Source organism: Pelecanus crispus, chromosome 1 (genome assembly GCF_030463565.1).
Source record: "Pelecanus crispus isolate bPelCri1 chromosome 1, bPelCri1.pri, whole genome shotgun sequence".
NCBI classification, from domain to species: domain Eukaryota; kingdom Metazoa; phylum Chordata; class Aves; order Pelecaniformes; family Pelecanidae; genus Pelecanus; species Pelecanus crispus.
The window spans coordinates 2,443,203-2,458,091 of record NC_134643.1 but is presented as its reverse complement, the minus strand read 5'-3'; the positions used below and the strand labels follow the sequence as shown (position 1 = coordinate 2,458,091).

General features: G+C 38.7%; 1 protein-coding gene across 2 annotated transcripts in view; it reads left to right on the top strand.

Moving 5' to 3' along the window:
- Positions 1-14,889, top strand: part of LRGUK (leucine rich repeats and guanylate kinase domain containing) — a 51,804-nt gene that overhangs the window by 24,598 nt on the left and 12,317 nt on the right. For both annotated transcript variants that reach the window (XM_075724558.1, XM_075724549.1), the window contains exons 12-17: positions 62-158; positions 1,358-1,471; positions 6,837-7,038; positions 8,085-8,198; positions 11,610-11,767; positions 14,547-14,635. In XM_075724558.1, the coding sequence (XP_075580673.1) occupies positions 62-158; positions 1,358-1,471; positions 6,837-7,038; positions 8,085-8,198; positions 11,610-11,767; positions 14,547-14,635 (774 nt within the window). The remainder of the gene's footprint in view (positions 1-61; positions 159-1,357; positions 1,472-6,836; positions 7,039-8,084; positions 8,199-11,609; positions 11,768-14,546; positions 14,636-14,889) is intronic.

Here is a 14,889-nt window from a genome sequence, read left to right as displayed (position 1 = left end):
TCCATAGCTGCTTCTATGATTGAAAACAGGTTATTTCTTTATTATATCATATATCTTCCAGTCCCTGTCACACTACCAGGGCAGCTTACTTTGGTGAAGAAAACAGACTTGATTACTATTTCGTTTCTCAAGAAGCATTTGACAAAATGGTGAACACGGTAAGTACCTGACTGGTATCCTAGTAGGCCTATTTCCTACACCCAGAGTGAACTCAACTTTTCTGTCCAGGTCTGATTTTTTTTTCTTTTCCCTTATATTAAGTTTGTGTCAGTCTGTGCATGCTTATTCACTCACAGTTATGTGGCTTAAATTCATACCCAGAAGCCACAAATTCATTGTATATTCATGCTGTCTTTTCTTCCATATAAATATATATACAAACCAAATGTATAGAGACCAATATATAGAATATATAGAAACCATTAAATGGGCATAATGGTCAGTAGGAATCTTTAAACAGTAGTATAATGTAGAAATAAACTTATCTCCATGAGCAAATATCTACTCTGTGTGGGAAAGAAAAACTCTTGAAATAGCTGCCATCTTCTTTTTTTTCTTTTTTTTTCTCCCCCCTGCCCCCGAAATCTTCCAGCAACCCTGCAGGGAATGCAGTCTTTTTAAGTTTAGCAAATTCACCCTAAAGACATTGTGTTTCTCTGAAGGCAGTGTGCCTCCAGCTACTGTTTCTGATGCCTTTTGCTGCCTGCAATAAAACTTAGGCTGGAAAAGCCACAACAGAGCTCATTATTTGTCCATACACAAACAGGGAAAGCCAACAGAGTCTTAAGCAACTGATCTGGTCCTTAATGATAACTCTCAGTAATCAAGTAGTTTAATTTTAAAATAATATAATCTGCTTACATCTCTCTAGACATACTACTGGGAACCAAAGTTTCAGTTGTTGGGTTTTGACTTTGAAATTTCTTGGCCAATTATACATTCTCCTTGCAGATTTATTTCTGTCCTCTCTTTTCTTTGACATCTTCTATTTTATATGGCATGGCCATATGGTTTGATGTAATGTCAAAAGAAGGATGCCCCTTGCTTTAGATCTTGCTTTTTTTACAGTGTGAATGAATAACCAATGAAAGCTGTAACCTGTCAGCAGCTTGTTTTCAAGACACTGGTGTTTTATTATACATGAACAATGTAGAAGCCCGTCCCCTGCAGGACTGGCTATGTGCTCTTCCCTGCAAATTTTGTGCTCCCATTGGCCTCATTATCGTTGATGATTTAGGCAGGGAGAAACTTTGTAGGGAGAAAAAGCAGGGAAGTCCAGAGTGATTATGCTCCTTTAAGAAAGTCGTTTCCCTTAAAATATTTCCTTTGTCATTATACTTGCTGTTTTGAATTTCAGGGAGAGTTTATAGCAACCTTTAAATACAGTGGCCATTACTACGGACTTGGAAGAGACACTGTAGAATCCATTGCCAGAGAGGGTCTTGCAACCTGTGTTCACTTAGAAATAGAGGTAAGGATTACTTATTGAGTAACCATTTTTGAATGAGTCATTCTGTGAGAACTGTCCTGGGGAGGAATTCGTGCAGTTTGACTAAGGTTTGTTTCAGCTGCCTAGATATAGCCATTTAGTGACACAAGAGACACCCTATGGCCTTCTGCCCAGCCTACAGCTGCTGCTGCTACATTTGAACTAGTTGTGTGGGCTGCATTACAGTCACTGGAGAGAGAGTTGTTTGGTCAGATGAACTGCATTTTTAACTCCTGGGCCTGTACCAAGTAGCTCTCCAATGTCTATACATAAACGGCACCACTCCCTTTGTAGACACACAAATTTAGTCAGATGGATCCTTCTGTTGGCTTCTTAAAATTTTCTGGCCTATGTTTTTGATCTTCAGCAGCCTCATCTCTCCACCACATCACCAATACTTTCCATTACAGTATCCTCGGCTTTTCAACCATGTGCTTTCCACCTATCTGCAGCTTATAGTGGGACTAGTCTAGAGCTGCACACCTACTGATCACCCCAATTGATGAAGCAATGGAGGATGCATACAGGCCTGAGGCAATATTTTGGGCAGAACTATTAAAAGATGCAATCTCTTTGAGTGATTACTTTACCATCTCTGAGATTTGTCAGGTGCACATGCACAGATGGCAGAATCTCAGAAGTCTTGCTGCGTTAAGAAACTAGGTCACAAACAAAGTGTCAAAACCTATCTATTGGAATCCCAAAAGAATAACTTTTTAGCTAATTTTCTAATTATGTACTTCTCATTATCTTAGATCATGATTTACTAGCTAGGGGTTGAGGTGACAAAAAGGAAAGGCATGCTACACTTTCTTCCAAATTCTTTCTACAAAATAAGCTCCATCTGTATGAGCTTCCAAAAAGAAACACTCTACAGAATGCCCAGAACGTGATACTGAGCGTTGCTGGGTTTCCCTGTGTTTGTAGGGCTCAGCTCTACCTCTGGGGGATTACTACAAGTTAACAGACACTACTACACTCCATGATAGATGGAGAAAAAAATAATAGAGGTAAAAAAAAAAAAAAAGTGGGAGACTGCAGTGCTAACATAGGCTCCTAAGTTGTGCATCCAGAGTTAGGGGAATGACTAGGGAGACTTGAGCAAAAATTGATACTAAATTTAATTAATTTTAGGATGATTATTTTGCTTGTGAAACTGATGATCGAAAAACTAGTTTTCAGTTAAGAACCTTAGTGTTCATAAGGAATTTTAGTCCCCTTTGGCCCAAATACATCTATACACATTTACTTGCTTGCATATAAACATACAAATAACAGAAAAACAGCATGTCAGTGCCAAAAAATTAGTAGCTCCTTGCTCAAATAGTCTACAATTTAATGCTGCAATCCTGCTCTTAAGTGCCTGTTACTTGACTGATATTAAACAGCAAATTAATAACTTAATCTCTGTGTAGTTCAATTTCCTCTTCTTTCTCAGTCTTGTGAGAGCTGTGAATCACCCTCAGTCTCCACTGATTGCAATAGGCATTGAATGTGTTTGTTGTCTTGCCAGACAGACCCTAAATTTACAAAGGAAGAAAAATAGGAGAAGATTAAATATGATGGAATGGGGTGCCTTTTAAAACTGTCGATTCTTCACAAAGTAGATGTGTTATCGAATGATTTAGGAGAAAGAACTTAATGGAACGTCACATTTATTCATAAGGAGGTTAACACAGCGACATAGGCAGCGACCATAACTTTCACTGGGTATTACCAAAGCATGGACAGACAGCTAAGAAACTCCTTTGTCACTGAAGTTTCAAGATCACATAGTAATTATGCATAGTCTTGTATCGCTGTGGACTCTGGTAGCAGATGAGAAACAATAATGTTGAGTTATGTATCTGAATAGAAGTTATCGAAGTCCATTATCTTCTGCGAGGCTCATAACAAAAGTGATTTAGCACTATTAAAAGAAATTTTAATTATGGTCTGCGGGCTGAGACTAAAAATTTAGAGCTGTTCATTCCCTTTAATCTAGAGTATATCTTTCACTGATAAAGGAGACTGACACAAATTTTAAAAGTTAAATCTTGCTGAGTCTACATTTCCAGTTAGTGAAGCTGCAGCTATTCTGACACTCAGTCATGTGTTGGAATAAGCATGTTTGCAGTGCTTTCCCTTTGCTTGTGTAGCCACCAATAACTGCAGAGCAATTGAAGGAGCTGCACATTCCAGCCAAGAGTAGTAGCAGAGTGGCTCATGTGTCTCATTATGCTTCCAGAAATATAAGTACACCTTGTCTCCTGCCAAAGACCACTCTCGCTTGCACTTGTTGCTGGTTATCCAGTCATTCAGGCTGGGGAGTCAAAGGAAGTAGGATATAATACTGGTCACATCTTTTCTATAACCCCATACTGTTAACTGAAAAAATTGAGGTGCTTTAGCTGTGTTAAATAAATGGACATCTTCAACTCAGGTAGTCCTTTGATTTTTCTTGACCTCATATGTAATTTCAGGAAACTTGACTTTTACTCCTTTTTTTATTTTCCAAATATCTTTGTTTTCTAACTGTCAACTCCTGTATTCTCCCATTCTTTATTTTAAGGTCACTTTCCTTATGTTTACTACAGTGCAATAATGTGCGTGGACTTACTTAACTTTGGTTAATTTGTTCATCACCAGACACTACCATGGTGGTTGGCCTGTTTTGGTTTTCTTCACAATGATCATTAAACACACAAAATGACCATTTTTTTATGTATGGTCATGTGTGTGTATATATATATATATATATTTATATGATCAAATATATAAAAGTAAAGCCAAGAATTTATTGTTAGTACGATGGAAATTTTAACTGTCTAATTTAAGAATCATCATTAGTCTAGGTCTAATTATGACAGAAAAAGGAAGAATGATAATGCATTTAGAGTATGATAATGCATTTAGAGTACTTATATACTGAAAAATTCCCAATAATAATAATACAATTAAAATTGTAACACATGCTTCTTGGTTTCTATCTGTTTTGCTGCTGTTATGCTCACCCTTTTGCTGCTCCTTTGGATTCTAAGGTCAGTGGTTTCCCTCTGCTGTTGTTGGGAGGGATGTTACAGCAAGTTGTTAACATCTAAGCCCTTTGCTGGGAGGATATTCATGTTGATAGTTTCTTCTTTCTCCTCCCAGGATCCTCTTGGGGTCATTTGTATGTTTGCTAACACATGTTTACGCCTTTCTCTTTCTTCGTTGGTCTGCAGCTCCAAGTTACATATGAAATCATAGAATCATTTAGGTTGGAAAAGACCTTTAAGATCATCAACTCCAACCGTTAACCTAACACTGCCAAGTCCACCACTAAACCATGTCCCTAAGTGCCACATCTACACGTCTTTTAAATACCTCCAGGGATGGGGACTCAACCACTTCCCCAGGCAGCCTGTTCCAATGCTTGACTACCCTTTCAGTAAATAAATTTTTCCTAATATCCAATCTAAACCTCTCCTGGCGCAACTTGAGGCCATTTCTTTCTCTTGTCCTATCGCTTGTTAATTGGGAGAAGAGACTGACACCCACCTCACTACACTCTCCTTTCAGGTAGTTGTAGAGAGCGATCAGGTCTCCCCTCAGCCTCCTCTTCTCCAGGCTGAACAACCCCAGCTCCCTCAGCCGCTCCCCATCAGCCCTGTGCTCCAGACCCTTCCCCAGCTTCGTTGCCCTTCTCTGAACACTCTCCAGCACCTCAATGTCCTTCTTGTATTGAGGGGCCCAAAACTGGACACAGTATTCCAGGTGCGGCCTCACCAGTGCCGAGTACAGGGGGACAATCACCTCCCTGCTCCTGCTGACCACACCATTTCTGATATAAGTATTCATTATATATGGTGCCCTTCATGTATGCTAGATACTATTTGTCTTGGTGCCCCTAAAACCAGCTTTGTCCAGCTCCAGGCCTTCATTTTTTAACTGACCATTACTGAGATGTTTATAGTTGTGAGGTGTCTGGTGTCAAGACTGTGCCCCATCTCTTATCATCCCGTGCCTATAGTCCTCTACATTGTGTCCTGTGTTTCCACTTCTCAAGGTCTTTGCTATTATACCAGCCCTGTATTTATCTATACTATGTTATTATGTTGAGTCATAAACATCTCATTCTACCTGGAACAACTGCTTATTACTGCTATCCATATAAAACTATGATTGTGCCACACAAAGATAAACAAAAGTAAAAGAATTAGGTATAGACACCTGGTCAACAAGAGAATTTGCTGTCACAGCTGAACCAAGTAAAACAAAGTTACAGCCAAGTCAAGAAAAGTTCAGAGCGAACAGGACAAGCCTCAGTCCTCAAGCCTTGAAAACTCAGTACAAATCTTATGGCAATGGTAATACCATGTTGCAGGGCTACATGATTATGATATTCTGTTTTATGTGTAGATAGAGTGAGAGGGAGAGAGAAAAGATTCTTCGTGGTATGAGTTCGTGCAAAGGAGAGCTATCGGAAATTCAGGATTGGTACCATTACCTGCGTCATTTAATAAGACCTTGTCTTTAAGTCCTAGCATGCAGACAGGTCTCCTTTTTCAGATCTAGTTGAAATGATTATAGGTGTTTGCAGTCCTCAGCTGTCAATTAGTGCCAACCGGAGCCGTTGTCCTTACAGCAGAGTTGATATAAGGCAAATGTTTCCTAGTCTGCTATACTAAAATTCCTATTCAGGATAGTTTATTGCTGATAAAAATGGCTCAAGTTAAGACGTCTGACTACAGTATAACAGATGAAGAATGTGCACATCGTATTGCTGCTGGGGAGTTGTGGTTATACCCGGTTTTGGGAGGGGGTAACACTGCAAGCTGCTCCAGCAAAATAAATATGCCTGTATCTTGATGAAGTTGCACATTTTCACTTAGAAAAATAGACCAGCCGAGGAGAAAATTGTCAGTTTGTTCATAGTGGAAAGCCAAGGTGGTGATGCAGATAAGTTCTGCTGTGTGTCAGTAAAATAGTGTGAGTCCGTGATGTGCACGTTTAGAATAATTAGGCCCTGATGTAATAGCAAGGATGGAAAAGAAGGAAAAGCCATTAACTGGTGGGTATGAGAAGTATGATGCTTTAAATCACTGTGGAATTTGACTAAAAGGATTCTTTCAAAAGTGTGTTTAGAATAAAGTTATACTATCCTTATAACACTTTCCACATGTAGCTTTAGGGCAGTTCACCTTGAACTTGCCTATTTTGTAAAATTGGATGCTCGATCTTGAGACCTGTAGATTGGATACAGGTTTCCAGTACTGCTTTCACAATAATTTGTGATAAATACAGAGTTGTCCGAAACTCAGCTACAAGTTCAACAGGCACTCAGTTTCAGGAACAAAACATTGCGTTTCTCTGCTTAATTTTAAAGGGTGTACGTAGCTTGAAAAATACCTACTTTAAACCCAGATATATCCTGTTAGTACCAATGAACAAAGAAAAATATGAGGGACACCTGCGGAGGAAAGGATTATTCAGCAGGCCAGAGATTGAAGAGGCAGTCTCCAGAGTGGATATGTACATCAAAATAAGTCAGGATTTTCCAGGATACTTTGATGCAGTAGTCAACACAGGTAAGTTAATCTCTTTCATACTATAAATCTGACTTCTAATGTCACACCAATAGATGGACTGAAATTGCTATGCAAACAAAGCCACTGGCAAATATTAAACTAAGGATGACAAATGATTTGATGTTCAGCATTAACAGTTTAAACTATCCCTTAATTGATTTTCCCAGTTAATTCTTGTCCCAGGAATCCAAAAGCTCTGGAGGTCTGTCAGGACTGAATTACTCTGCTATGTCCAAGTTGTGCTTTAAGCCCATCTAGAAAGCGAACCAGCTATTGAACTCAGCAGCACACTTGTTAAGTATTGTCTCCTATGAGAATATTAAACTGATCTGTGCTAATTGTCTGTTGGTTTGTGGGCAGAGTTCAGAGGTGCTTTTGATGTAATGGACCTAATTATCTCTGGGCAGGATAGGCTTTTTTCAAGTGTTGAAATGACAGCTGATGTGCAGTCTGGCAATGTCTCGCTGTAAAGAGGAGGGTGCTGCAAAGCTTTTCCTTGTAGGACTATTACGCTTAGAAACTTGCTCAAGTCTCCCAGCCTGAAAGAAGGAATGTGAGGGTGGCAGATATTGCATTAAAACCAATGTTTCTTCCTTGTTACTTAGGAACTGAGGATAACAGGTAGTAGAGAAGAATCCTTTTCTAGTTCGTTCTGTGTCTGCCCTTTTGCGGAGGTGATTTTTGTGGTTCACCACGGTGATGGTGAAATATATGATTGTGGTATGAAATATTGTATTTGTAGTTATTGTCAAGGGCATATGGAGCTTACAATTTAAATATAGCATTAAAGAAATAAAACACAGTAAACCAAATTGCAGAAGGAGAATATTTAGGTGAGTGCAGAAACTGAGATGAATTTCAGATCATTTTCATGAATGTGCTATTTATGAAGATGAAGATCTTTTCTCCCAAAGAGATGAGCTGGATAAGTTAAGAATGCATTTCTGTGTCAAACTTCTGGGACTTGTAACTTCGTACTGATGAAAGCTTGTTTTTTCATTATGTTTCCTTTCTCTCCACCATGAAATGCATATCCCTATCTGCAGATGAATTGGATGAGGCATTCACAGAGCTGAGTTTCCTCGTAAAGGCATACCTGGGTTTGGAGCTGCACGCAGGTTTTGATAGCGTTCAGGACTTGAATAGCAGAGCAGGAGCAGGTACTGTGTCTGGGCACATGCTACTACTGTTTTTATCAGTAGAGTATTCCTACTTATTTGTTACAAGAATTGAAATCTATAAATGATGCAACCTGTGAGACTGCTTGTCTCCGAAAACTCTGTGTGCTTCTCTGTAATGGGTGTCCTGGGCTGATTCCTCCCTGGGATCTGAATCTTTAATAGAGATCTTTCCAGGTACTTTACATCACTGTGTGCCCTGAGGCAATAATATGGAGAAAGTGAGTTGCCTGACTCTTTGAGGATGCTTTTGGGCTGAGGACTTCCCAGTCATTCCAGATGAATCACAAGTGAGATATGTGTCTGTGGCTAAGAGCTTTGTGCCTACCAAACTGTTGAGCAACAAGAAAACAGCATGGCACTGAGACCTTACTTTACTCTCTTCCCCAGGATAGCCAGAAGCATGAAGAGGGATATGAAAAACAGAATAGTAAGATGAGTGAAGGCAACTTATAAATTCACTCCAAGTGCTTTTGGGGCTACCCACTTTGGGGTAAACCCAAATGATCGGTGGTGTGTTTAACAGAAGCCTTTTAGCCCTTAATGACTAAGGCTGCAGCTTCATGATCACTTCCAGCTAATCCAGATGCATGCTGCTGCAAAAAGTTGCCATGCCCAACTTAGCTCTCCTGCCAATGCATTTGTAGTCTGCTCGTTGCTCTCATTCTTCTGATTGTGCAGTTATTTGTAACCTGGATCAGGGAACAGTTCCATCCAAAAACTAACCTAGGAAAAAAACCCACCAACTTTCAGACAGATTGATTCCTTGATCAAACTCATCATGCAGCTATAGAATTGGGTCAAGGAGGCAAGGGTAGGGGAGAAGAGCTTCATGGCTGCCTGTGGAGAAAGAAAGAACTACTCTTGTCAGAGGCGGCATAACTAAGATTAGTTTAACATATTGTGAGAACTCAGCTGTAACCCTTGAATTTATTCCAGACAGGGCAAGTTACCAGCTGGAATGAAAGCAGAATATGATCTCTAAAATACTGGAGAAAAAGAAATAAGAAACAGATATTGTGATAGTAAGATATTGCACAGCATGGACTAACAAGAAGCTCATTTATGTGAACTCTTTCCTCTAACTCCAAGAGCCTCCATGGTTTGTGGCTGTCTTGGTTAGATCCATTGCAACAGGAGGGTTAATGAGTTGCCTAAGTAACACAGAGACAATATTCATGACCTTCTGTGTGGCTCAGAAGGCTGCAAATAAAAGTAGCTGAAGGGAGGGCAAAAATGTCTGAAATGTTAATGAAGGATAGTGTAAAATTCATCAGTTCATCGTTTCAAGTGATTTTGTATCCTGAAAGAATTAATAAATACTGATTTCCCAGTGGACAAGAAAAAAGCTTCTACACATACTGTGGCATCTCAGTGCTACAGCAGTGGGGACATTTCTGAAGAATCTTTCTTAATCTTAAACTATGTGGATTTTATTTTCATTTCCAGAGCTTCCATGTTTGTTTGAAGTGAGAAAGATTACTTCCTTACCTTATTTACTATAATATTGTTACTTATTTGTCTTAAAAACGCTGGAGACGTTTTTTCCTGAGAGGCAACGAAACCCACCAAACCCTAACTAGATTATCAGGAAAGAAGAAGAAGGGAGAGGATTAAAGATAAAAGATTTTTATATAATTATGGTAGTTTTGAAAATATATATATGTGTATGTGAGGTTCCTTTAAAGGGCTTTCTTTGTATTCCTCAGCAGTTCTGAGTTCTTTCAGTGAGTGACTTGTCATTAGTTACAGAAACTTCATTAATAGTACTAGATTTTGGTAATTCTGCTGTCCATAAAGTAACTTTTAAATTTACTATGCACCATTAAATTCATTTAGAGCTTCATTTATAGGTGTTTAAATAAATTTAACTATCCTATTTCTAGAGATCAGCTCTTCTTATGGACTGTGTGAAATAATTTATTTTAAAAAACTTGCCCCAAGGTTGTCTTTAATATGGACATTTTTAGTAAGATAGTAGCAGGGGGAAGATTGGTTGTGTGAGATTATGATAGGTTGTTAATTCTTTTTTTTAATGGACTGCTGTGCAAGATCTTTTGCTTGTGTAGAGTAAAAATACTGAGAGAAAATAGATAAGTTCTTCTTTTTAAAACTTTTTATAGCAGAAGTATAATACATTTCAGAGCTGATAATGCTTTGCACTTGCATTAGCAGCTTTCATCCATAGAACTCAGCACTTTACAACTATTAATTAAATCTTACAGCAGTCCTGTGGAGTGTGTGTTACTATTTGTATTTTACGAATGAGGAAAGGGACATTTATGTCAAAGACTGATTATTTGTGATGGTGGGCACCAGAAATCCCACTGAAGTTTTGGCAGCGTGAAGCTCTGCACCCCTGAATGTTAGGCTCTATACTTACTCAGTGTCGAAGTGAGTAGTTTACTGTGCCTGAAACAGAACCCACCAATCTCACGTCTCATCTCCTCTGTCCTTAATACCAGATCTTCTGGCAGCTACAAACCAGCAGTATATAATGGCTATGCTGAGAGTCATCTGATGACTGTTGAAGCTTTTTTATAAAGGCATATACTAAGAAAAATAACCATATTTAGTATATGAACATGTGTATGGATGGGATGTCCCTTTGCCTTTCATCCACCACCTTTGTATGTGACTTCTTAGGTTGTGAGCTCTTGTGCTCAATTAAACCTTTCTTATGATTGGATTTCTGCAAAGACTGCCATGTACCAATATTTATAAGAATTTTTCTGTGACTTAATTTCATATTTAGATACCATTTTATAGACAGGATAAATCCCAGTTTACAGATTTTTCAAATTTGAAAAAAAATGGGTTTGGAAAAAAGCAAGTTAGTTGTGTCTTCAGCTTTCTGGCTTACAGTCATGTTTGAGTCCTTGCAATACAGCAGTGGTGCAAGTCTTTGGATTTCTGTTCACAGGAATTCTGATAAATAACAGAAGAAAAGGTGCCCTGCTCCAACTCCCCATCACAAGAGCTCTGAGGAGGTTAAAACTTCTAGTAGTAGGTAGACTGTAATTAGCTTAGAGGTCTTAACAGTGGTGCATATCAGAGCATCCATAACAAAATGAGCTCATTTACACATGGTTAAGCACCTCTTCCTAGTCCAGTAATGTAGTGGTAGTTTTTTTAGATTTTTCATAACATTAGTTTGCCTAACTATTCAGGGGGGATAAATTTATTATATCTGTGTAGTACTTGGAAGTTTTAAAATGTTTTTGGGAACCACATATTTTATATCCCTTATAACTTTCACAGTTATCTTTTGTAAATCCAGAATTGTGCCAAAAGCCAGCTGACAATAGTTGCAAATTGCTAGTTTCTTTCTGCTTGCTGTAAGCAAAGTGGCGTTCAGAATATTTTTGTTGAGAAGTGTCTTTTACATAGTAGGTTCAAGAATACGGCTCTTACAAGAGCAAAGATTGTCACTCAGTGGAGTAATTCCTGGAACTACTTGGTCTTCATCTGTCAGTGAGTTCTTGGACTCTTCTGCCAAAAAATACCCAGGAGACACCTCGGACAAACGTGCTGCACAACTGGGTTCTGTGGTAAGCAGCATCTACTCTAACCATAGCCAGAAATGATAAGTTGTATGCAAAAAATACATGTTAGTCAGACCTTTCTTTCTCCAGAGAAAATTGACACCTGTTCTCTGGCCATCTTTCATTTCAACAATATTTACCAGTTCCCCAGAGTTAAAGGCAGATTGATGAGACTGAGGCAGGTAAACTCAGATGAGAGGACAAGCTGTCATTTCTGCTCAATTTTACACCAGAATAAATCTGTTGATCGTAATTGATTTCATCCAATTCTGTATGGGTGTAAGGGAGCTGAATATCATCTCTCAGCTCCACAACAAGATATGAAACTATCGTATTCAGAGGAAATAGTTAGATGCAGTTAATAGGACAATGAAGATTACTTATGAACGCCATCCTGTGGCAGTGGAAAAACTCGTTCAGCCGAGCCTTTCAGAGCATATGCTAGTGATAACTGCCAGAGATCAAATTTAAGCACATTTTTCACCTGCCTTTACTTTTTCAATCCACAGATTCAACAATGTGCTTGGATTTCAAATAACCTTTTGCAACGTCAGCTTCATCTCTCTTTTTTTTTACTTCTCCTTAATAGTCCTTTCCCTAAAGGCATTCATTCTCCTTGCAGGCAGTGGGGGAGTTGGGGCTATGAAGCAGATGTGCCTAATGCTCTTTTTATACGACAACGACAGGAGAAAGAGAAAAAGAAAAATGAAAGCTTTAAACTTTGTTCCATTCCAGGGTGATGATGTCATTATGATGAATGATGGCTTGGCAGGCATGACTTGCTGTACAATTTTGCCACTATCTCTGTATTTATAACTACCTCTGATGTTTAGAATTAATGCTGGAGATGGAGCAAAGTAATAGACCCCCCCTGCCCCCATTTCCCAGGCTTTAAAAAAGGTTCTCTTTAGGTGTGGAGAAAGGTATCACTGTAAAATGGCTGGCATAAATAGGGAACCTCCCATTTTCAGTCTTCTGAAATGGAATATCTCTTTTCAAGCCATGCACAATTAAAAAAATGTCACAAGTGTTGTTTATTTTCATGTTCCTTTCATCCAAAGGTTTGTTAGTTTAACGTGAGAGAGAAGCCAGAGTATTTCTTACCTTGGTGGCACTCTGCCATCACTCCTACCCCAGCAATTTATTTTTTTCACTTTTTATTTCATCTTTTTTATTTTTATTTTGAAAGTTTACATTTTGTCAAGTCAGGGAGAAGTGGTTTATGATGAAGGAGGCTATCATTTACCTTGGGTTTAACTTACTTAGTGGCCGCAAGGCTCTCTTTCTTATTAGTCTCCTTGTTCAGTGCTGGTAATACCTTTTTGTTATTTACTACACTAAGTTTCCAATATATTTTTACATGCAGAGGAAGCTTTACAGCATCAGCTGAAGTGCCACCATAGTAAAATGTTCAAGGTGAAACACAGATGCCTCTTAAGACCATATTTAATGAGAAGAATATAAATATGTCTGTGGCCTTAAAGTAAAATTTTGTCTAAACTTTTACATTTAGGACTGCAAATGATTTTTGTGCTTCTGGCACCCAAATAATGTGCTGTCACTGCAGTAATCACATTCCACTCCCATCAAGTAGAACTGGAAAACAAAAAATATGAAGAAATTAATGTGAATTATCCACAAGCATAAGAAGCAGGATCTGCTGCTCAGGGAAAGACAGTAGATCTGATTCCTTGCAGCCTTATCCCTTGTGAGCATGCCAACCCTGCACTAATTTTGTATGGCTGTAATTAACTATACAAGGTATGAACAGAAAGGTATCTACACCTGTAATCCACGCAGAAAAAAAGGGTCAGAACTGCATCTTTACCAAAAGAAAGCAAAACAAAACACAAGCTCAGTGAGCATCTAAGCAGAGCCTTACTTAGCATAAATAGTGAAGGAAAGTGAAGGAATTCACAATAGTCATAATGTGAGCATTCAGCAGATTAACTATATTCTCTTTCATTGCTCATACCATGACAAAACACCTCTGTTACAGACATGTGATTTAGCTATTAAGTTGATAACTGTCAATGGCTATCAGTTGATAACAAAGCAGAATTTAATAACTTAGCTCTGTGATTTACATTTCATTTTTTTAAGCACGCTGTAGTGCTGCATTTCCCTGACCTGAGAAATTACATTGTCCTACAGCACATGTTAATTAACATGCCCTTAAAATTCAGGATCACATTTTCCAGTCTGCTGAGATCATAATGTGTTCATTGTACAAAGTCATTTTAACTAACTGAAATTTGCAAAAGGTAATTCCTACTCCAAGGGAGGAATATTGGTTGACATAGAGTTGGTAAGGCAGGTTTTCTGCATTGCTGGAGCAAGGAGATAGTGTATTTAAGATGTAGCGGAGGCAAATTCTTCTGTATTCAGCCTCTTGCTAGTGAAAAGAAGCTTAAGACAACAGCACAGCTAGAATTATCCCTGCTCTAACGTATTGGGAGGTTGGGATGCATCAAAAGTGGTTCTCTGCGGATATTCCTTCCTCCTACGTCCTGGCACATTTTGATTACTCTGAAGAAATGGAGCTTCACTGGAGATGAAGATCTCCATTTTTCAAAGCCAGCAAGATTTCAGACCAAAATTTGGTTTGTGTAGATCGGTGAATCATATTTAGCGCCTTGTTAGTTATAATATAGCTCGGCTATTTTCCCAGAATGTATAAATGGATACACTCTAGAGTCGGCAAAAGAGAGGAATATCACAGCCAATTAAGTTACCACATATACGTTTAAGATGCTGTATAAAGTTGGTGATATTTCTTTATCAGGAAGAAGCTTCTCTCCAAAGGCGGCGTTCTGCAGCACGTCAGGCTCTGGCAGGGACGGCACCTAGTGCATACGTCCAGCTGTTTCACAGGTAATGCAGAGTGGCTTCAGCCAAGTCCTTTGCAATAAAGTGAAAAATGCATGTTTAAGATTTCTTCTCCACTGCTCTTAAGGATGAATGATTAGAAACTGTCAGGGATTGCAAATCTCATAGACAACTCTCCTTTCTATCACTTTTAAATCTAGCCGTACAAATACATCACGCACCACTTGTCTTTTGACTTGGGAGTGCAGCAGTCCCGAAATGTAGACCAAAAATGTATGAGGCAGAGCTACCCACAAGTA